The sequence below is a fragment of the Lolium perenne genome, chromosome 4 (genome assembly GCF_019359855.2).
Source record: "Lolium perenne isolate Kyuss_39 chromosome 4, Kyuss_2.0, whole genome shotgun sequence".
NCBI lineage: Eukaryota > Viridiplantae > Streptophyta > Magnoliopsida > Poales > Poaceae > Lolium > Lolium perenne.
Window position 1 is genome coordinate 46,066,842 of NC_067247.2, and position 24,216 is coordinate 46,091,057.

Below are 24,216 nucleotides of genomic sequence, written 5' to 3' on the forward strand. Positions count from 1 at the left end.
GGCGATGTTCCCATCGACAGTGAGGCGTTCGTGGTGACTTCGTCAATTTCAAGACCCGTTGGATCAGTTTCTTCGACTCAGTCTCTCGAAGTTCCTCATAGGGGTAGTATAAGGTGTGCACTTCGTGTTTGCATTTCGTCGGCGGTGTGACGTTGATATATCGGACGATACAATCTGATTGCTTGCTCATATCCTGCTCACTTCACTGTCGAAGAACATGAATAGCGAGGTAAGTGAGAATGAGCCTGAACATGGACATGAATGCTGAGGTTCCTGTTCACACCAAGCTAGCCTGAACATTTTGTGTGGATATACCGTGCGCTTCATGGAAAAATATTTGTCAACTATTATGTGGCATCTCAAGTTCAAGGCAAAAAAAAGGGTCTAAACTAGATGGCGCGGGAGCTAAGGGTGCTATACGCGGCCATGAAACCAAGAAGCTTACGACATAATCCGACCACTGAAGCTGATGACCTTCTACCTTTGTGTGCTTCTTGTTAGTTGTGTCTGCCGCGTGTTAGTGGGGAGGCCGCCCCCGTTGTCATTTTTACTTGTATGCTTTTGGAACTGTTTACCTGCTAATCTTAAATCTCTGGTTTTATTAATTTAAAGTTGGGCATTTATATGATTTTTATCTAGAAAAAACTATTATGTGGCTTGGGACTAGTTCCATGAGATTGTGCACGTGTTCACAAACGAGAAACATGTATTTAAGTGGATTTCATGATGATTTCAAACGTATTTTATGTTGGTTTTGCGAATCGTCAATCGTGTTTCCATGGCTAAAAGCTGAACTGCAGCTTGACAAATATAAAGTATGTCTCGCTGGATTTCATGTTAGTTTCACCAAAAACACATCGATTTGATAACCGATGCAGAGGCATGGATAATTTATTGTATCAAAAGTCTTAACTTAATGAGAGAAGAAATCAACCAAAAATCACGGTTATTCAGGCGCGCTGTACCTTGTGACATGCACTACAACACAACATATAACGACAATTTCATTTCCAAAACATTTCCCACGCCACCCATCCGCCCTTCCCCTTGTTCTCCACACCATCATCCTCCCAGTGCACTAACGGTGTTCTCCTGGCGATGACACCCGCCAACTAATGGCATCGTGTCCCTAGACTTGCCGCCCCGTGAGAAGAACTAGAATGTGAGGAACCTTGACCTTGATGCTTTGGGGCTTGCAAATGTGTGCCTACGCGAGCTGCTTGATCCATGATCATCCATGCTCCGTGTCTCGAACCACTCAGAGTTATGCACATGCAATTGACTTGAACATGCCGAAGTTTGTTGACGTTGTCCCATTCAACATTACTTTTGCGCACCGAAGTTCTCCTCAACAATGCCAATGGTGTCTCGGACTTGCCCTCATGCCTCGTTTTTCCTTCTTTTCATATCTTGTTTTAGTGCCTCTTCTAGAGTTTTAGCTGCGTCACTATCGCCATAGGATATATGAACGTTGTCCATGCCAATTGTCGCACATGACGACGGTGCAGGAAACACAAAAACATTTTCTCAAAGTTGTCCATCATGAGAGCCATGGTGGGGTTACAAACGGAAAGTTTAGACGCGGCTTTGGCGAGATTGTTGAGCCCTAGCGCCCTGGTTATATTTTCTCTTACTTTAGTTTTTTTTTCTGTGTTTGCAGGCCTAGTTACTCCATCATTTCGTTGTATCAGATTTTTTTTGTAACCGTCTTGTTGGATGGGCTACATGGTGACGTAAATGGCTATAAATTTCTGGCCCGCTTTTAAGCCCACAGTGTTCAGCTTCGTCATAGGCCTTGCTCAAATGTAAGCTCCGGCCGGGCCTCGGCCCGGGAAACTACCCTAGAACACCACGCATGCGCGCACCACTATATAGTCTCCCGGGAGCCCTCCGTCTCTAAACCCTAGCCGCCGCCGCCGTCGCTTCCTCTTCGTCCCGCAAGCAGCGCCGCCCGCCTTCGGCTCGAGCTCCAGCTCTCCCTCCCTTCGACCATGGTGAGCGCGCGCCTCTTCCGAAACCCTAGCCTCTCGATTCCACAACCCCCCCTCCTCTCTTGTTGATTGGTTCCTCGTTTTTCCAGGCGGATGCGGAAATCGACCCCGAGTTGGCGGCCGCCGGCCCGAAGAAGAGGACGTTCCGCAAGTTCAGCTACCGCGGCGTGGACCTCGACGCGCTCCTCGACATGTCCAGCGAGGACCTCGTCCAGCTCTTCCCTGCGCGCGCCCGCAGAAGGTACCTCTTCGAGCTTCGATCTACTGCTGCTGTCCCGTAACGGCCGTGCTTTGTCTGATCCGGTTCGCGTCCATGGTTTGTGTTTTGATTGAACAGGTTCTCGAGGGGTCTGAAGAGGAAGCCGATGGCGCTCGTCAAGAAGCTGCGCAAGGCGGTGAGTGATTTGTGCGCTTGAGACATTTGCTTGGAGCTCGGTTGTGAATCGTGTAGTTGACTGCTTAGATTTGTAGATCTGATTGTACCCTGCTCCACTTATGTTATTTCGCTGTCACGACTGAGTTATTAGTTATTAAGTTTACCATCAAATGGTAGATTTGTTAATTAGCAACTGCTGTAGAACGTTGTATTATTGTTAGTACGTTTCATAGCTAATTAGCTATATGGATCTACAGAACATGCTTAGGTTTTCTAGTACCAATTGTGCGTCCAGTCTTCTTTGTGTCGGTACAATGTTAGTATGCTGTATTCACCATTTGCCCTGCTATTTGCTTGTTGGTGAGTAAGTGTACCATCAAGTGGTAGATTTGTTAAATAGCCACTGCTGTGCAGCTTTTTATTGTTAGTTTGTTTTATAGCTAATTAGCTATATTGATCTATCGAACATGTTTTCTAGCACTGTGCGTCCAGTCTTGTTTGTGTTGGATACATGCATTGTTGGAACGTTGGATTCTCCATTTTGCCCTACTAACTATAGTACTGTAGGTTAACATGCAATTTCGTCCTGCTAATTTTGAATTTACCTCTGCTTCACCACATAAATATTTAATATATTGTTGTTTAAAATATCTGCAGTGAACAGTAGCCTGGATACATGTTCATTATTTCACTAAAATATAGTTTTTCTAGGTTCATTTGTGTATGTAGTATTTCTTGTTAAATGAGATATTTTCTGATGGCTTCTTTGTTTGCTTGTTTTGTTTGATCACTGCCTTGTACTATTGTTCTAAGTTGTTTGTTTTTTCTATTCTTTATCTGGAATTCATTGTTTGTGTTAATATCTGTTTTTTTATGTTGCTATGTGAGTGAGATTGAGATGATGATACAATATACCTATTGGATTGATTGGTCTGCATGATGGCCGCGATTCTGTATTTAGCTCTATCTGATCCATCTCTACTGATTGACCATTAGCTTTGTCTCTTTTATAGTGTGAATGTGCTGAGTTAGTATTTGGTTACCCGTTACTAATTGTTTCGTTCAACTTCCACCTGCAATCTCTAATTTGATTTGTGCACTCATGCTACATCATGTAATCTTTACGAAAATATCAGTAGCTCACCTGTTGATGTCTTGTGTGAACAGAAAAGCAATGCCCCTGCTGGTGAGAAGCCTGAGCCTGTGAGGACCCACCTCCGCAACATGATCATCATGCCAGAGATGATAGGAAGCCTTGTTGGGATTTACAATGGGAAGATGTTCAACCAGGTTGAGATCAAGCCTGAGATGATTGGCCACTACCTGGCGGAGTTCTCCCTCTCCTACAAGCCAGTCAAGCACGGGAGGCCCGGTATTGGTGCCACCCACTCTTCAAGGTTCATTCCCCTCAAGTGAGAACTATCAGGAATGGCTTTCTTTGAGCTCGAGGATTCAGTGTTATTATCTCGTTTATGTAGTAACTCTTGGTTCTGAGTTTCTAAGTATACCGTCCCTCTTAAGGAGCAGCAGTGTGTGAACCTTGAACTAATCTGTTCCAGATTTTGAAGTTACCCTAAGCTATGCTGAATGTTATCTGTCTCAGTTTATCTTTCCTTCATGGGATCTGTTCGTATGATTGTTACTCTTTGATAGGAAGCCCAAAATTTATGTTACATGGTCAGGATATTCCAAATGGCTCTTCTAGAATTGAGATTTTTTGTGCTGTCGCTATGAATCTAACCCTTTCTGAATTCGATGATGGTACAACTGTTGTGTTGTTTGGGTATCTATATGATCTAATCGATTGCATAAGAACTGTGATAGCAATAGAATTTCATTATCTTGGGTTGATCACACCCACTTGATATTGCAGCATGTAAGAATTTTCAGAAAAAATATTTTTGGCCATACAGCAATTGGAGTCTTACGGTTTCATGTTCAGAACTCAACAAACCCTCTGAAGTTTAATCTCTGAACCATTGGGACATTGTCATCAAATCTACCCCACCGATAACCATAATGCGCATCCTGCCACTTCCCCACATAACTCCACAATCTGAACAATCTGCTACCAGATCTCTGCAAGACAATATTAAGATCTCTAATCTTGGGTTTCCTTAATCCTCCATATTCCTTCCTCATACACACAAACAAAAGAGTACTTCTCTATCTCATGATACACATGGCTTTGGATATTGATTCCACCTTGGCCATTAATCTCTTTGTCTATATTTCATCAAACTTTGAGGGCATTAATAGTTTTGTTATATTGATGAGTCCCATATCCTAAAATGATATTCATTATGACAGGAAGCTACGATCTGTTTTCTCTCCTTTCATGGCCATCTACGTATAGAAGACATAGTTTACACACTATGACATTTCCTCAGATTTATGATGTTTATTCCGGATAGAGATCACAGCCATAATTTTGGCAGTTAAGTTACTGAGATATCTCGTGCACACGCATGACAATCAGCACTGCTAATATAATAGGCTAAGCCAGGTAGACACAACCGTTGTTGTCCAGCTCAATCTCCCCTGACGAGAAACAATCAGTTTCACATGCTTAGAGCAAGTTTAATAGTATAGCCAGCTTATAGCCAGCTACTGGCTATAAGTCATGTGCCATGTCATTTGTAGCTAACATAGAGCCAATATGTATAATAGTGAGCTATAATCATGTACTACTTTATCAATGGATGACCCATATTTCACTCTCACAAAGTGCCTAGGAGCACATGCTAGAACTGGCTCTTGCACGAGAGCCCACTCCTCTTCTCTCTCCTCTTCTCTCTCCTCCAACTAAGCATAAATATATTATTTTAATCCTTATAGCCAGCTGATTAAGACTTACTACCTCCGATTCAAAGAATAAGGCGCCCTCGTTTTACGTGTTTTTTATTTGACCAAGAATTACTTCAAATATATAAAGATTGTTTATATGAAATTAGTATCATTAGAAAGTGCTTTTCAATACGAATCCAACGATACTAATTACATATAATATAATTAAGATTGTGTTGCTCAATTTTTATGGTCAAAGTTCGTCTTGAAATACGCGTGCGCCTTATTCCTTGGGACGGAGGTAGTATTATACTTGCTCTTAGCGCCACTAGTCCCCGGCCCGGCGCTATTCGTGGGGCTTGCATTTAGTGCCAGGATGGTCCTGTTGATTTAACTAGCAGCCGCATGCTTCAGCAGTTGCAGAGACGATCAAGTGTGGATTAGACTAAACTTCGGCCAATGTTTCCAGCTACTGGTTAGGCTTACGCAGATCGCCGCACTCCTGCCAGACCGTTGCTGCCTTTGGGCCTGCCCGCACGCGCATACTTTCCCGTTCATCACCGGTGGCGACCATGTGCGCCGGCATTGTCAGCTGCGACACCGTCGCTCACGGTGCAAGATTTTTATAAGCCAAGGAGCAGACTATACCTGGCCATGGGAAGCCCTGCCCGGTCCGAAATTTCTGGGCATGGGCCAGCCTGAGCATGGCTGTGAGCCGGGCCTGCACCGAAGATTTTGGCCCGATGGTTGCGTTGGGCCGGGTCTGGGCTTGAGAAATGTGCCAAATAAGAAAAAGGCTCGGCCCGAGGCCCGAAAGCCCAATGGATATTTGATGTGATGGGCCGAGCTTGGGCTGAAATTCTAGGCCTAGGCCTATTTTTTTTTGCGTTGGGCTTTATTAGGCCCGGCCCAAAATATGCCCAGGTATAAGCAGAGGTACCTGTTTGTTGGCACGCATGCTTGCACGAACCGGAATCAAATCAAATTCAAGAGTATCTATGATCAATCTCTTCTCTGCTTGGCAATACAACGTCCATAGGCTGTAATAAAATTTCACCCTGTAAATAAAGCCAATTGGATAGAGTCCAAAGTAAAGGCTCCTCCGCTTTTAAAAATCTTGCACCGTGCGTGAAGGAATTGCACAAAGTACATTGCAGAAAGTGCACAAAGTACACTTAGGAATTTCACTAAGTACATGAATTACATTGCACGAAGTACACCGAACGAAAAACAAGGAGTACATGCCGTATAGCAAGAACCGAACTACAAAAGTACACGTACATTAAGAATTAAAGGACAAAAACACTAGCCGAAGTACTTTGTATAAACATAGGAGGTACATTACATAGAAAATGGAGTATAAATTCACGAAAGTACAAGCACATAAAAAATGGGGTACAAGCACACATAGAACGGAGGAAAAGTACACTGAAACAGAGTGCTAATACACTGAAGACGGAGTGCTAGTATAATGAAAAGTAACGTACCACTGGTTGAAAGCGGGGTACACTTGCACTGCAACTCAGAGTACAAAAGTACTAGTTTTGAAAATAATTTTTTTATGAAAATTATCAACATGAGATCTAGTTTTAAACGCAACTATGGAAACAATTCACAATTCGGAAGAGGAAAACCTCCTGATCCCGGCCCCGTTTCTCTATCATCTTCATCCCACCTTTCTTCTCCTTGCGATATTTGGCTAACATGTAGACACCGTGTGGGGAACATGCAACACTTGGCAAGGAGAGAGCACACATGAAAAATAAGATGCATTTGGCGAGTAGTAAGTTGTAAGAGGGCCATATTTTTGCAAAAGTAGAAATTACCGTGCTAGTGGTGTAGGGGATGATGCATCGTTGCTAGTTGAAATGAGAGTTACATGATATTATTGAAACATAGAAGAGAATAACTATATTATGTATATATACAAGCTCCTAGAAAATTGAAGAATGTTGAGAGAGAATTTCTTAAACCATTGTCTCTAAGAACATGTTGACATCGAAATGTATAGAGATTATCTGAACACACTAAGGCCTTGTTCATTTTTTAGTGTATTTAAAAGGATCGGAGTGGATTATCTCGAATCTTAAAAAATCTCCAATAGTTCTTTTACCAAGCTGGATTTGGATGGGATAATTCCGAGGTATCTCTAGATATCCTCTTACTTTTGCATAGATTAAAACTCTCCACCATACTTGTAGTTGAAAGAGAATTTGAAGAGATTGAAAGGGATTTGGTGAAAGGGAGGGGTTCACTAAACCCTCCAATCACCAAGCCCCTTGGGCGCGGAAATACGAGAGAAGTATGCAAGGCCTGAAAATCAATCTGGGTACTTCATAAACCTTGTTCCCACAGTTAGGAAAATAATGAAAAACCTTGTTTGGGGAACTGCTCACGGCAAACATGTTAGGTTCTTCGTGCCACTGCGTTGCGCTAAATAACAACCGTCAACCTCACCTCATCGACCACTTTGCCCGACTTGTTGTCGAACATGTCCTCGGTGATATCCTCAGCAGCCAGGCCCTCATCCACAATAGCGCACCGCACGACGAACTCATCGTTGGAGGCCGTATCATGCGGAGCCCTCTCCCGCGCTTGCAGTGTTACTGTCACAGTGCACTTGGATCGTGGTGGCACAACACCGATCTCCGGCTCTGTGCAGTATTGCAGCATGCTTGTCATTTCCGTATCGAAGGCGACATACTCATCTGTTACATTGGTTAGCTGGAGTGAGCATGGTATCTGCTTGTTTATCTCGAAAGGGAAATTAAGCTCCAGTGGTTCAATTTCAAGCAGCTCCCAAGGGTAAGGGCTTATCTGCATGAGAAGATTTCACACTTCGTAAGTACTAAATAATCTAAACTAATATGCCATGCGCTGATATTTCTGTGAAGACGAGCTTACCAGGCCTACAACAGATTCATCGGCATCGTTGCCTTCCGTTGCGTTAAGCATGCTTACTATTTCCCATATATAAGGTCTTTCCTTTGGGGACACTGACAAGCATCTTACCGCAATTTGAGTGCATTCAGTTATTTGTTGGTAGCCCAGTGCTGGATACTTCTTTACTCTATTCCACCTGTACCTCCACTTTCTAAGCACCTGTCATTTCACAGAGCGATGGAAAGATCTTTTTTTAGCTCTAATAAAAAAACTCATGTTTTTTTTTTTGAGACGCAGACGCTCACATACACGCGTATACACTCACCCCTATGAACGCACACACGCACACCCTACCCCTATGAGCACCTTCGGAAGACTGAGCCGGCGGATTGGATCTTGAAATTGACGAAGTCACCACAGGCGCCTCGCTGTCGACGGGAACGTCGCCTCCCACTGAATGAATATTCCGCCTTTATGAGACACACAGATGTCAAACCTGGGGTTTGAACTCTGGTGGGTTGGGGGTACAACCACCCTCCTAACCACCCAACCTCAGGTTGGTTCTCAAAAAAAAAAAAAAACTCATGTTGCTTGGACCTTAATTTGAATTTCATCCGGTATATGTCTAAAGCTAGATGTGGTTTCCATGAAATTGCAGGAAAAGTACTGCTTGGAAAAAGAACACCATTGACAGGAAATTGAGAGGCTTGAACTGTGATCAGTTGAATTATTCTTACCTGTTTAATATCAGGGTCGTCCTTGCATCCAGTCACGAGCTCGGTAATTATGACACCCAAGCTGTAGATGTCTGACTTGATTGAAACCACACCATCCATTATGGTTTCCGGAGCGCAATATCCACTGCATGAAAGTACAATGTACCATTATTTGTCGCACTCCATTAAGGAAACGAGGTAAACCTGATATAGAAAATTGGGTTCTCCGTGTGCAAGCTTACAATGTTCCTGTGGTATTACTAGTGACAGCGTGCGTTCCATCAAGGAGTTTTGATATACCAAAATCTGTAATCTTTGGTATCATAAGATCATCAATTAGTATATTCGCAGGTTTCATATCCCTGTGAACAATACCCTTCCTGTGAAGATAAGCCAGTCCGTTGCAAATTCCTCGAATTAGTTGGAACCGCTCATGCCATTCAAGTCCCCTTAGTTCATCTACACAAGTTAAACAAGAGAAAATGTAAGAAATGAAAAGATTAACAAAATAACGACATACCACATGCATTGTCATACCCGTAAGATATTGATCGAGGCTTCCATTCTTGATATATTCAAAACACAGTAATCTTTCCCTTATCTCCACAAATATATACTTCAAAGTTTCCCCTGGATCTGGATGTTTCATTGCTTCCTCCTCAGTATTAGCACAGTAGCCTAGAAGCCTCACTATATTTGGGTGCTTTACACTGATTAGAGAAGTAGCCTCGCGATAAAATGGCTCCTCTTCGATTGTATGGCTGTTTAAAAGCCTTTTAATAGCAACGCTCCCGTTTTGAAGATCTCCCTGTTTAACTTTTCTGGTTAGCACTATTCGCAAAAAACCTTTTTTGGGTAGCACATCCAAGAACTTTAGACCAAATTCTGCTCTGCTTTGTGAAAGCTTTTACAACCCGGGATTGTAGAACATAAGCTTACCTTGTAAACGACTCCAAATCCACCGTGGCCAATTTGTCGCTTATCGGCGAAATCATCAGTAATGTGTTGTAAAAGTGCTAATGGCAGATTCACCGGCTCCGCACTTTCCTCAACTATTATATTCTCTAGAACATCGAATGCAGCTTTTATGTCCACCCTGATTACAGCATGCCCATTATCAAAACACAGAGAAATAAATTCCCTCGTAAACACAAAATGTTCATTGGTATATGGTAAGCACATCGATTTGCTTCACTCCTTAGTTGATATATATTGAGATTAGTTTATTCACTGAAGCATGACAACATAACAACAAACTGAAATTAAAATGGTCTTCAACGTATTCTCCCGAGTACCAATTTTTGTTTGTCAATCAAACCAATATTTTGCTGATAGCACTAGTTGTGTTATTACTAAGACAACAAATGGACACTATCGAGAGACAGCTCGGTTGCAAATTTCTACGACTCAGCATCGAAAAAGTTGAAAGACACCAGAATTTTAAGGATCATAAGACCAGTATTGGAAATAGAAAGATCCGGGAGCTGGTATACATGCTCTTGAATCAAATTCACATGTATACATGCTCTTGAATCAGGGTATATGTCATGTGATTTATTGTAAGAAAAATATGTCATGTGAATTATGATTCAAGAACGAATAGTCAGGAGAGCATTGATAAACTCATACTAGTAAGAGAAGAAATGTGATTTGTATCAGCTATCCTGGTATTAGAGTGCGCTTGCATCGGAGCCCGTCTTACCTTTCCCTTGAAGCATCTGAAATTCTAGAACTTTCTTCCACCTACATAGGAAACAGGAAAGGTATCATCTCTGTTCTACCATCAAAGCGGGAAAGACCACCGTTAAAACAGAGAAATCTGTACCCTTAATTCTCCACTTCATCACAAATTGCAATTCTCTATACACCCCTCTCTCATTTCTATAAGGCATTAGGGCTGGATGGATGACCTACATAATTCGGGATATAAATATGTACCTCGTTTTTGATTGTCTCCCTCTCAGGGCTAAAATAGACACCAATTGCGTCAATCACGTCTCCAGCATTGACAAAGAAGCCAACAATACTACCATTGCTCTGCAGAGGGCTGCGAAAATGAGTCCCCCCTCCATTTCCATATGGTCCATAGCTATCGGTATTGGTGAGAAAGAAAAGTGATGTTATAACATCTGAATATTCGGAGTTCCCACCAATTGTTCCAGAAACTTCAATCAAAAAATCTGACCGCCCAAGAATAATCTGCATGTGAAGAAAATTGATTATCATCCTAGCTATTTGTACAAAGTGATAGTATTTTTTTCTTGCGAATTTACAAAGTGATAGTAATGGATAACCGGATTAACGGAAGGAAAATGAACGGGGTACATTTAATTTATGCTCAGTTTTCTCGAGATAAACCTTGTTTACTCTAGAGTTGAACACCAATGCAGGATCAAAATTAAAGTGTTGGTGTATGATTCAACTCAAATAATCGAGACCAACGGCTCAGTATACTACTAGCCTTTCTTTTTGACAGCAGTATACTACGAGGTCTGCCACCACTGTGCTAGTTTACAAAAAGAGTCAATATTTCATATTCAGTACTGTACCAAGCCAAAAATGCCATCGACTTCAGAAGAGAAGGATTGCCCTTTAGAAATATAAAGTGGAAGAAGAAATTCATACATATGCACATCAGTAGAAGAGAATAAAATTATATCTTAAATCCACAGAAAAGTGATTTCTTGCGAATCAGCAAAGCACTGTAACAAGTTACTAGTAAGACCTATACGCACCTCATGAAAGCTCCCGTCTAGAGGCTCACTCGCCCCCCATGGACCAACGGTGTGGTGCTGTTCATCGTAATCACTGTATGTAAACATAAGTGAGTTGATTACATTACCACTATGAAGCACCACACTTATCAGACGTCGGGGCAACACATCCACATCATTAGGCTTCCCTGAATAACCTCCCCATGGCCCAATTTTTGTAATCGAATCCTGAGTGTAATCCAGTTAACGTAACAATTTCAGATTGATAATCTCAAAAGAAACTAAAATAAATTAATTGGCACCTGTTCCTTAATTGGTTCCCTCTCTGGGATCATATACAGACCAATTGCGTCAACTACCCTATCGACATGGGCGAAAAAGCCAATGATGCAGCCATTGCTCATCACTGGACTGTGGAAAGGAGTTCCTCCTCCTCCTCCAAAAGGTCCATATCGACGAACAGTGGTGAGGAACATAATAGACGTTACAACGTCAGAAGAATATTTGGTAGAGAAACCAACTGTTCCAGAAACTTCAGTCAGAAACTCCGAGGGTCCTAGCTGAATCTACAAGGGGTGAAAAATGATTATCAGCCTAGCTATATATACAGATATACGCATGCCTTCTTTCTTGAAATCACATCTTGAGTTATGTCTACAGACTCACCGTGTCAAAGCTCCCGTAAGTGAAGCCCTCGCAAGCTCCCCATGGACCTTCATGGTGGTGCTTTCCACCGTGGTCACTGTACGAAAACGCAAAGGAATATATGACCTCTCCACTACGGATTGTGATGCTATTCAGATGTTGTGGTTCCACCTTGATGTAACTAGGCTTGCTTTTTTGTCCACCCCATGGCCCAACCTTCATAATTGCCTACGAAAAAAATACCAGTGGAAACATAAGAAGGAGAAATAAAAATAAAATTTTAATACAAAACTTAAAACGTTGTAGCAATCGGCTGTAGGCAGGTATTCGGTACAGCAGTAGCTGCATAGTAAATGGTGCCGCGGATCAGAAATTTCCCTCCCACCAAATTTTGGTGGTTTTCAGTACACTGAAAAATCCTCCTCCCTACTGTATTTTTTTTTGTAAGGGGGCATATTTTCAGTAAAATGTAGAAGTAACTAGTATGGGGGCATTTTCTATACCTGCCTCATTTTGCCCCTTAATTAACTCTAAAACAACATTTTTTCTGTATGACCTATTTCTTGCTCTGAAGTCCCACATCATCGTCCATGTAGTGCACACGCTATTCCCGTTGGACCGACCGATATACTGTGGAGAAAAACCCTTACCAACCGGAGATTGCGGAATAACTTGCTTCTCCTGGCCTTATTCAGTGGTCATCGGTGTTCTGAGGTTCATGTAAAACATTTTACATCCACAACCTTGCCCTTGTGCATCCCCCCTACATGTACAACACATCTCCTTCCGACTCTGACTCTCGCTCTCTCTCTCATTCTCTATCTTGGTCTTTGTATTCTTCCTACCAACCTTATGAGACGCCACCACCTGCACCTGCTGCTTCCGGCCGCCTTCCGGCAGAAGGTCGCCTCGACCTCGTCTACCTCATGTACCTGACCGCCTGCATTGACTCAACGACCTCTGCGCAGTGGGTCATGTGATCATGTTCTGGACACGAAAGCTGATTATAGTGACGCATGTAGAGGGAAATATAGATTGGCTCTCGGGTGCCACACACCCCTATACTTGGAAAAATAAAAAAATATATTAAAAAAGTTGAAAAAATTCAAACTTTTTTGGGAATCGAAGATGATCAGGTATTGTACTTGAAACAAAATATTTCCCTAAGAAATTACTTTTATTGTATCCTGGGTAAAAAAAACTTGAAACGCCCCATGACTAGGTACTATTCATTTTATATTGGTCATAATTTTATCTTTTTTGCCCTGGAGACCATGAGAATCATTTCGTTTTCAAACATTTTTTTTACGAGTACAAACTTGATTATCCTTGGTTTCCAGGAAGGATTTTTTTAACTTTTTTAAATTACTATAATATTTTTGGTCTATGGGGGTGCGTTGCACCCGAGAGCTAAAAGTCCGCTTCCCGCATGTAGACGCGTTTAAGTTTGCTTTTGCTATCGTGGCTTGTTAGCCAAAGTTATTTGAGCATGTTGCTGTTATGACTTTCATTTTTCAACAACCTTTTTAATCAAGAGATGGGACACACCCTACATGTACAACACATTTAACTTCCATTTGAGTACCGTTTGCCTCATTTTCAACGAGTAGTTAAAAACGAATAAAATAAACATGTTATGCACTGACTAATGATACTCCAAGTTTAGGCATTCAACCTAAACTTATGAAATTAATTACTCCCTCCGATACATAATAAGTGTCGGGGGTTTAGTTCAAATTTGAGAAATTTTGAACTAAAGCCCCAACACTTATTATGGATGAGGGAGTAGTATATTCCATGTTTAAATTTTCTCAAATTTGAACTAAATCCCCGACACTTATTATGGATCAGAGGGAGTAGTATATTCCATGTTTGATTCTTTTTAGTTGGCTATGCAATGAATAACTTCTCAAATAATCAGTTAAATGTGATAGCACACATGCGGTTTGTCAAACCTATACAATTTTCATGCAAGGTAGAAATATCTTAGATGTGGTAGTTGTTCTTCATGAGACTATTAATGAGGAAGATAAGCGGTGTTGTCTTCAAAATTTAATTTGAGAAGACTTATGATAAGGTCAAATGGACATTTCTCAAGTAAATGCTAAGAATGGAACTTTTTCTGTCCTAAGTGTGGTAGATGGGTTGAAATCTTCTTCTATGGAGTTAGTGTGGCCATAACAGTCAACTATGACGTTTGTCATTATTTCTAGGCAAAGAAGGGCATGCGCCAAGAAGATCCACTTCCGCACTATCTGAAGTAGTGTAATATTGTAGTGGATATGCTCAAGATCCTCGTTGAGCAAGCAAACACAATTGATCAGATCAAAGAGGTGGTTCCTCATCATAATGGTTTATCCGTTCTACATGTTATGGTTTTTTTATGGGCCACGATTCAGAAAAGGCTAAGAATCTTGAAATGGTGCTACACTCTTTTGAACAGCTCTCTAGCATGAAGATCAAATTTCACAAAACGAATTATTCCGCTTCAGTGAAGCCTAGGAAGCTAGATCCGTGTACACCAAAATTTCCATTTTTATTTTCATCGGTTTCCTACCCATTTATTTTTGTTATTTTCATTAGTTTTTGCTAACTTACCAATGCGGAAGAGAAACACGCAGAGAAAGATTGTAAATAGGATTAGACTTGAATAAGAAAAATATATGTCCTATGTATGATGATTGGTCCTAATCAACCATGTGCTTACCAACATGTTCTTGTACATGATGTCTTTGTTCCAAGTGGTGAAAGGTGTCCTATAATGTGTACTTGCGTTAGGTCTACAATTTCCTGGTAAAGTGATAGTGAGAAAGGATATGCCGACTCACCAAAAAACAATGTTATTTTTCGTTTGAAAGATCAAGGTTGCTTAGAGATCCATGATTTTGAAGTAAAGAACATTAGGCTGTTTAGTTAATGGTATCTAAGCTTCTTATTAAGGATGGTGAATGGTAAGATCTCCTACGTAATAAGTAAATTGGCTCTAAAGCACTATATCAATTCTAGTCTAATTTTTGTGCTTTTACATGGTGATGTATTTCGTTGGGGATTTACCAAGAATGGTGTATTCTCGGTAGGATCCATATATAAAGATTTAATTGAACTCATTTATCCGATTGTAAATAATAAATTAATTTGGAAGATGAAGATACCATTGACAACTAAGATTTTTTTGCATGGTACCTTCATCGTGGTGTTATTATTACGAAAGATAACCTTGCAAAATGCAACTGACATGGTTGTACGAAACGTGTTTTCTGTCATGAAGAGGAGACAATAAAATACCTTTTTGTCAGTTCGTTAGGTCTATATGGTCAATCATTCAAATATCTCCTACCTTATACCCTTTATGAAAAATTGCAAATACTTTGGCAATTGGCTAAATTGAGTGAACTCTAGGTTTAAGTTCAAGGTTAAAATAGCATGCTAAATGAAATAGCGGCAGCTATGGACGCTATATCGTGCTAACAACGTGGTATATTTCAAATAGCGTTTTCAAAATAATACTAAATATGACCTAAAAATAAATAATTTTACTAGAACGAATGGATATATAGTCCAAAAGTGACTGAATCATACATACATAACCACACATAAAAATAGATCTTAAATATTTTAGAAGGCTAACATCAACATTTCACAAGACAACAACATAGTATAAAATATTTATTAAAATTATTAGCATTAGCAATATTATCTTCTGATTTAGAAGTGGAACCAGGAGTTCATTACCACGGAGAAGTGAAGGTAACTTGTCTGAAAAAAATAGCACGCTAACGTTATGAAATTTTACCGCGATATAGCATGTTATTTCGCAAATAGTGCCACAACGAGTAAAATTACTAAAATTTAGCATGGACCTTCTAGATATGCTATAACGCGCTATTAGCGGAGGAAAATCGTGCTATTTTAAACCTTGTTTAAGATACTTATCAGGGTGGGAGCGATTGCTGTTATATGGTCGCTTTGACTATGTAGGAATGACAAGGTTTTTAATGATAAAAATTCTTCTCTTATTCACGTCATCTAATGATGTACGACTTTGCTCCGTTCATGGTCGCCGCTTCAACGCCTGGAGGACCGACGCGGTTGAAGGTTACGGCGAAAGAGTTTATTACCCAATATGGGTGGCTGCATAGTTTTAGGATTGGCTCCTCCTACCTAGTTTGGCTTTCCAGTCAGTTATTTTTCGTTTGTATCAAATTATTTGGTTGAACTGTTCTCGAACGGCGGTGTGCATCCTAGTTATGTAGATGCTGAGAGTAATGCTTAATTTTTTTTGAATAATAAAGCGCCTTTATCGATTTTTTTTCCGCTTCTCACTCGGTCGGTCTTAGAAAAACAACACCTTTTCTTGTTTAGAACATTCTCCATCCAGGAAAAATCTCAAGTAAGATTTTTGGAAGACAATTGGATTTGTAATGTGCCATTACAAGAGCATTACTCTGGTTTTTTTTGCATTGTACGGCATAAATATGAAACAATTAATCGCAGAAGTCTTGGAACCATATCCACTATATATTCCCCGAAGGAGAGACATGATGTTGCCAAGATTAGCAATGCGGAACACTCTGTTGGGTGTGATAGATTTTGTTCATTTGAGGCATGGTGCCACTGCCATTAGAACCTAGAACTAAATAGAAAATCATTGTAAATTCACTTATCAAGGCTGAATTCATACTGAATCCCCATCAAATAACAAAATATGGTGGAAGTTAAGAGTATCCTTTAAAATAAGATCTTTCTTTGACACCATTGGAGAGGAGTGATCTTGACTAAGGGTAACCTTGCGAAGAATAATTAGCAAGGAAGCAAAAAATTGTGTCTCTTGCCATGGCGATGAATGAACTAAACATCACTTTGTAAGTTCAAGTTTGCTTGCCAAGTGTCGTCGATTGTCCACGTGGCTTATAATTTGTACCAACCTTAGACTCTTAAACATATTTGGTAGCCGGCTAATGGACATTCATAAAAAATCCTAGTTCCCATATTCTCATGGGAGAAGTGACCTTGTGTTGGGCTCTTTGGCTTTGTAGGAGCGAAACAGGTTCTGAGAAATAGAAGGTTACTTCTCCGCTAGAGGTTATACACTTATGTGCACATTGGCTCCATATTTTTTCTATGCTTAAGTGCACAAAACATAAGGAGATTTCTGCAACGACACATATCCAACTCGAGCAACTAGTCAAGGTGGGTTTTTTTTTGACCTCACATGGGTGTTAGTTCAGTCTTTGGATCGATCCTCCGGCACTTTTGGTTGCCTTCCTTTTGCAGAACCATGCATATTTACTTATATACATTGTGTTATTTGGGATGTGTACATCTTGCTATGCAGAAGACGAGTGTGAACCATTTTCACTTGTATCACCGTGATGCAAAATTTTAGTTAGTAAAGATCTATTTTCAAAAAATATGAAGAATTACTTGATATGTTAATTTCAATGCGTGTTCGATATTAAAACGGTGACAAAGAAAAACAATATCAACATAGATATTTGTGATGAGAGATCAATGGTGAAATCCCGTTCCTTATAAGATCACCTTGTTTACCTCATTTGTAACACCTTCTCTATTTGGGTTGTAAAATGACGTCCCACTATCATCCTAAAGAGTTCAACAATTCAACCATCAATATTATAACTAACTTTGTAGAAAATAATAATTAACTATGAGTTACGAATATGGAATGATCTCCCCTTACATAATTTGTCCGCTCCCAACGCTCCATCATGGCTCCGTCTTGTAGCCGCCACATCGGTTTTTTTTTCTACAAGGCAAATAATTAATGAAGAGATATAGTTTAGACGTATCTTACATGAGATATGATATCTAAAAAAATACCACCCAAATTAGAACTGTACTTCATAATAAGAGTGCTCTTGCAATAAGAAATATCAAGAATATGAAAGATATTTGCATTGGGATAGTTATCTCTAAGTACCTATCATATCCTAGAAAAGATCATTGAGAGGCGATGCACCCTAAGGACACCTAACATGTATTTATAGAGATTATTTTGGTATCCAACCTAAATGTTTCAGCGGCATGCATGTTTTGCTGAGGGATAAAACTGAGGAGATCTCAACCTCGCGAGTGTATCCATGCGACTGTGTGTAACTTGTTTAGTTGTGGATATACCAAAATCATCATAATCATCATATGCTACAGAGGACTCAATTTACGTAGGTTCACCCCCTTGTGCAGGTAAAAGTCCTACTCTTTCTTGGGCTATGTTATTTGTGGATAATGGGATTACAATGGTAACTGAAAGAGTTCAGAGGATGAAATCGACGAGGTTCTTTGGTGTCCGAAAAAAGAAGGAATTTCCTACACCGAGCTTGTCTGTTGATGAACATGATGATAGCAACAACATGCAAATTTGCAGATATGAATTTCTTTTGTCTTCTCGAGGCCCTTGAGTCATTTACGTATAATCTTAAATATGTCGGTGGCCGCCTTCCAATTAAGTTGGAGTTCTCGTGTTGTACAATTGTAAGCCCCGTGCATACACAATCAACTATTCGAGTTTCGTACAATGTTCTCCAAGTCATTTCTTTAGAACACGGGGGGTGGGGTGGGGTGGGGGTACTTTGGAGGGCTTGAGGATAGACCTAGTGGAGATATCAATAAAAATTCTCCCATTAGTACTCATACTTGTGATGGTGAACTTGTAGCATTAACTCAACACACACACGTCTAATTGCACGGTGTTATCACACTTTTGGCAATTTTGTCATCAAGGCGACTCGTCTTGAGCCCCCAGTGGAGTTTCCCTAATGGTTGAGATGTTTATCGAATGCATTTTTGATAAATTTGAGTCATTTTCGGTGGGATGGAGGGAGTACATATCTCAGCCAATAAGTTTTATGTTAGAACTAGATCAAGGTTAACCATACAATGTCTTACTGAAACAACTAAATCTAGTTGGAAACAGATAAGAAATCAAAGAAGGTTTGACCGAGATTGGCGTTGAAATTTCATAGCCAAAAAGCCTCACCATTTTTGGCTCCTTCATATCACCTTGTAGCTTCTGGTTGACTCTTCCGATCCTACCCACTGTCCTGCAAGTAAAACAAAACCAATGTCTTCCCTACTTTAATTGCCCAAAACTAACTCAACTATCTTCTGGTGCCGTATACAATTATGCCATGTCAAATACAATTTGATGTGGGGGGTAATTTTTAAAACAAGAAAGATGTCCCCACGAAGCAGCGAAAATTTGGAGAACATAAAGTATGATTCAGATGAATATCGTAAGCTACTGCACCATAGTAATATTTCATAAAACCTCACCGACGTATTTGATTCTTCAACCACGGCTTTGGGAATTTGTTCTCTCCGTGTTATTCTTCCTCGGGACGCAATCACGTCGGCCTAAATAAAATATCAGGTTGAAGTGACAAAAATGACACATTAATACTTGGCTCACATCATTATCCCTATGTCATAAATATTTTGTACGATTAGTCAAAGCTCAGTGAAGGAAAAAATGGAATACACATTGGTCAGAGTTATTTAAGGTTTGTGAGAACATTATTCTTCAATTAGTCGGATGGCTCTAAGAATTATATCTAGCTCCATAACTAGAGAAAACTCCTTGTAAAACCCGAGCTAAACTGAGCTCGTTAAAAAATCAATCCTAATACTAAAAATAAGTATACAACTACAACTACATATACACTATGCACAACACAAGCTTCATTGAAATATATGTATAACCGTTATTTACACATAAAGAGACAAATGTGGGATCAAAATGGAGTTTGCCCCCTTTTTAAACCGCAAAGCTATCATTTTTTGTGTAGCCCAAAATACACCATTTTCACTGAAACTTGCAGATATATAAAGAAGACATGTATCTATCCACGCAAACCATTTATAATATGTTTAAAATTCTTAATATCATTTTCAAAATTTTAAAGTGCCAAACTCACACGAGCTTGCATGCCACAAATCCGCATTCTGTAAATAGAGAATAGATAATGTAAATTTCCATAGTACAAAGAATGAGCTGTGGGAAATAAATACACATGTTGGTGTGAACAATATATCAAAGAAGAGAAAACTTGTGTTCCAACATAGAATGTTTAGATGTACATGCGCAATTTTATTTCAGAATTTTTTGATATTTTAAAATGTGTTTTCACATAGTGGGTTCATATGCACACGTGAGCCGAAATGAATATCCCCATCAACCTACCTTTTGTAACATTCGAATACTAAAATCTATACCATATAGCAGATGTGCATATGCATCAAATCAGAGAGATGCATGTGTATTCAGCGAAAATTTACACTCCCTCTGTTTACAAATAGATTGCGTTTTAGGATTAGCGAAAAGTCAAATTTTATAAAATTGAACTAAATATTTAGGAAAAAATATACTAATATCAATAATTTCAAATATATATTAGAATTGCTATAAAATATATTTTCATATTATATGCCTTGGGTAATAAGGTTGTTTTTCCTATGTTTTTTGTCAAACTTGACAAAGTTTGAGTTTGACTTAACCTAGAACGAAAACTAAATAAAAATGGAGGGAGTACAAACGATATTCATCTTCTTACAATTTCCTGTGGACATCCAATTTTAAATAATCGTGCGTACGGTACTAACTCACTCCTCTTCACATGCAAGCCTGTCATTTCACCTCTACAGGCATGCCACATCCCCAAGTGCCAACCCATTACATTTTTTCTTCCTTTTGCATGTGTTATAATCTCCAATTATATATTCTACGTGACACATTTGCTTAGAAGTCCAGATGTCATGTATGACATCCGGTGTCTCCCCCCTACCTAGATATTGTGTTTTCCTTTTCCTACTTAACAACTAGCGCCTCCCTACCCTCTGATGATCTGATTAGTCGCGACGGGGGCCTTTCCTAAGAGTAAGTATAATAGTGTCACCTCTCATATCCTGCTTTACCCCTTGCAACTTTGCAAGTGAAGAACACATATGCCACCAGCAACGCAACCGTTTCCCCTTGCAGCTACCATCGTCGTTGTATCAGGTTGGACTCATGTGAATGTCACCACACATGCACAGTGGCGAAGCTAGTAGAATTAAGCATTGGGTGCATCCATGTAAAACTATAGTGTCAAACTAAGTGATATAAGGTGCTAAGTAGCAGTTTAGCCTAGATTACGAAAGACTCATTGGGTTTATTTGGACTCAACAATTATATGCTGGCTCCGCCACCGATGCACACTCCTCTCAGGTTCGTTCTTGAGGCATCATTTGTATCTTCATTGGAAGTTGCGCCATGCCACCACATGGTGCACCATAGTTCATGTAGGTTTCGTACTCGAGATGGGTCAAGACGGGGCACATGTCGTCGGGGTTGAGCTTAGACCTTCCCTCCTAGAGATTGCATCATGGGCTTGCTGAAGTTATTGGAAGGACACTCAACTTTGGTGATGAAAATCCCAAGATCAACATACAATTGAACTGGTCACCATCGGTGTACGTGCGACAAACCCTTTGCCAAGTCTTGGACTAGAAGTTGTGTACTTTTCGGTAGTTCCGGTCAGTTGTCATATTGTTTGTTGTAGAGTTGTGGAGATACCATTGCAAGGTGGCCAACCTCAGGTATTTATTTTTTGTCGACTTGTTCAGCATCGCTGCCTGGCTTTGCCTAATATTTTTTGAATTATGAATAATATATTGTTGTGTGCATGCACCGATGCAGAGAGCACTGTTTTGATTCCTTAAGAAAAGGTAATACACACTATTTTGTGTTTGCCAGCGTTGATTGATTGATTGTTACTTCATAAGGATTTATAAATGATGACTGAAGTTGTGTCTTTAGTCTTCCAACACGATAATTTACAATTGGTTTATTGATGATGTTTTAGGAATTAGGAGCATATATTACTCGTAGTAGGACTTTTGAGTTCGTCATGATACTATGTGTGATTTTATAGAGCTGATCTAGTAGCTTTGCATCCTCACAATTATTTCCGATTACTAATTATTTCCTTAAAATTAAGTATCACTATGAAATCGTGAAAGTGTGCATCCGACAGTAAAGTAGAAAACATCATCAATTGATGCTTAAACATCATCAAGAATTGGCGATAGTTGTTGTGGATGAGAAAACAGTCTATCCACAAAATAGTGACCCTAAGGACAACAATGTTGGCATCAAGATAGACGACACCACAACATATTTGATCCATATTGTATACTATAATTTTGTAGACTTATTGACGAGGAACCAATTTGTACTATGGGTATTACTGATCCAAGAATTTGGAATAATCTTGGTTACAAAAGATGAAACCTTTATAATGAAATAGCAAAGCATGGAATATTTCATACGGAATCAAAGATGCAACAAAATATGCGTAATCTTTTCCTACAGTATTTCCCTAACCCAAGCCGTATAGCTCAGGCCTAGTAGCGGTATCTTCGTCGCTGGCTGGGCCTCCAAATTCATGGAGCGTACGTAGATGCAGAGCTATATATATGTTGTTGGGGGCCATTCCTTGGAGCTGCGGAGGCGGCAATGGCACCCGTCTGACGGTCCTCGTACATATGCATGCTCTCTCCGGTTGGATTTTCAAAATGAGGTTTGGTAATAAAAGAGGCATAAACGTCCCCAAATCACGAAGAAAGTGCAGTTTCATAGCACAAATCCGAAAAACAACAATATCAGAGCAGAGGGCAGAGGCAGAAGCACTGACCTGGAGACTGGAGGAAGAGGGACTCCGGCATCGAGCGAGCGTAGACCTTTGGTACCTGACCAGGAATGGATCCAGATCATCAAGTTTAACCCAAGTACTAGTATGTAGCTCTAGTGACTTAAATTAAGTGGGAACGGTTCCATATGCAGAGTCGCAGACTCGGCTCATAGTTTAATTCAGACTTTGACTACAGCGATGCATGTCAATACTAGTAGGTGCCACAGCTCACCAGTACCGATAAATAAAATAAGGACCGCGATCGCGTGCGAACACGTGCCTGCATTTGCACCGCCGCGTGGTTGAACGGCGATTTGCACAAAAATAACCTAAAAACCTAAAAGTGAAAGAAAAGCACAGACTGACCCTCCGGCGAAACTATTTCACCAATCTAACCCTTTTGTGTGGCGCCCCACATGTCGGCGCCACACATGCCAGTGTGGCGCCCCTTCTGCCGGCGCCACACACCCAGCCGACGTGGCGCCCGCGACGCTGAGTTGATGCGCCCATCCGACGTGGCAGCATGTGTGGCGCCCCTCCCATCGGCGCCACACATGCCCTTACAATTGCCCAAAACATACTGTGAGATAATTCGTCTGAGACTTAGCCGTTTTGCGAGCCTCTACGTGTGGCGCCGATGCCAAGGGCGCCACACATGCTAGTGTAGCGCCGATGCCACGGGCGCCACACGTAGAGCCTCGCCAAAACGGCTAAGGACTTATCGTCCGGAGCCCCTGGATGTTTTCGACCCAATAGTTGATATACGTTGGCGTGTGTGGCGCCGATGCCACGGGCGCCACACACTGCAGTGTGGCGCCAGCGTGAAGGGCGCCACAAGTTGACTTGTGTTACAATCCTACCAAACTCCAACAGTTTTGAGTACAACAATGGACACAACAAGTTGCAATTTCAGAACATACACATATAACACTTCATAGCTCACATCGTAGCAAGTAGATTCAAACAATAAGTAGCATTACAAAGATGGTTCGAAATGACATAGGGTTCACAACTCGATACTTATGAAGATATAGTTCACAACAACACGGAGCACATCCTACTGTCGTCCTCGACGTGTCGTCCTCACGGGCTGCTTCCGGACGGCCATCCTCTTCGTCCGCTGCCGTGGCTCTTGTTGCTGCTGCTCCTGCTGCTCCTGCTGCTCCTGCTGCTCCTCCTGCTCCTCCTCCTCTGAAGATAAGGGCTCGTCGTTCCTCATCCTCCTCAAACCTGATCTCCGCGGCGGCGCCTCATCCTCCTCAGTGACAACCTTCTTTCCTCGGTTGACATAATCTTCCGGAGTGTACCGGTTTGGAGCATTGCCCCTTGGCTTCAACTGGTAAGCAGACCGTGGGGCTTGCTTGGAGGTATGCTTTGGAGGTATGCTTTGACTCAGAATTTCCTCGTCGTCAGGAA

At 40.8% G+C, this 24,216-nt stretch overlaps 2 protein-coding genes and 1 non-coding gene across 3 annotated transcripts; 2 read left to right on the forward strand and 1 right to left on the reverse strand.

Moving 5' to 3' along the window:
* The first annotated feature begins 1,858 nt into the window (after positions 1-1,858).
* Positions 1,859-3,985, forward strand: LOC127292367 (small ribosomal subunit protein uS19). Its single transcript, XM_051321747.2, has 4 exons — positions 1,859-1,994; positions 2,081-2,232; positions 2,329-2,386; positions 3,535-3,985. Exons 1-4 carry the CDS (start codon positions 1,992-1,994, stop codon positions 3,781-3,783), a joined length of 462 nt encoding a protein of 153 aa, XP_051177707.1. The 5' UTR covers positions 1,859-1,991; the 3' UTR covers positions 3,784-3,985.
* LOC127297775 (small nucleolar RNA Z102/R77) lies at positions 3,259-3,344 on the forward strand. The gene has a single exon (XR_007849463.1). It is a non-coding gene; the product is annotated as a small nucleolar RNA Z102/R77 (small nucleolar RNA).
* Positions 3,986-7,470: 3,485 nt separating the features above from the next.
* LOC127292368 (uncharacterized) lies at positions 7,471-22,898 on the reverse strand. The gene is made up of 16 exons (XM_051321749.2): positions 22,804-22,898; positions 19,406-19,486; positions 19,110-19,173; positions 17,814-17,879; positions 17,663-17,716; positions 12,134-12,340; positions 11,770-12,033; positions 11,489-11,695; positions 10,692-10,952; positions 10,456-10,496; positions 9,693-9,849; positions 9,291-9,561; positions 8,996-9,212; positions 8,775-8,898; positions 8,059-8,256; positions 7,471-7,971 (listed from the first exon to the last, which is right to left on the reverse strand). The coding sequence occupies exons 3-16, from the start codon at positions 19,125-19,127 to the stop codon at positions 7,588-7,590; spliced, it is 2,469 nt and encodes an 822-aa protein (XP_051177709.1). The 5' UTR covers positions 19,128-19,173; positions 19,406-19,486; positions 22,804-22,898; the 3' UTR covers positions 7,471-7,587.
* Positions 22,899-24,216: the final 1,318 nt, after the last annotated feature.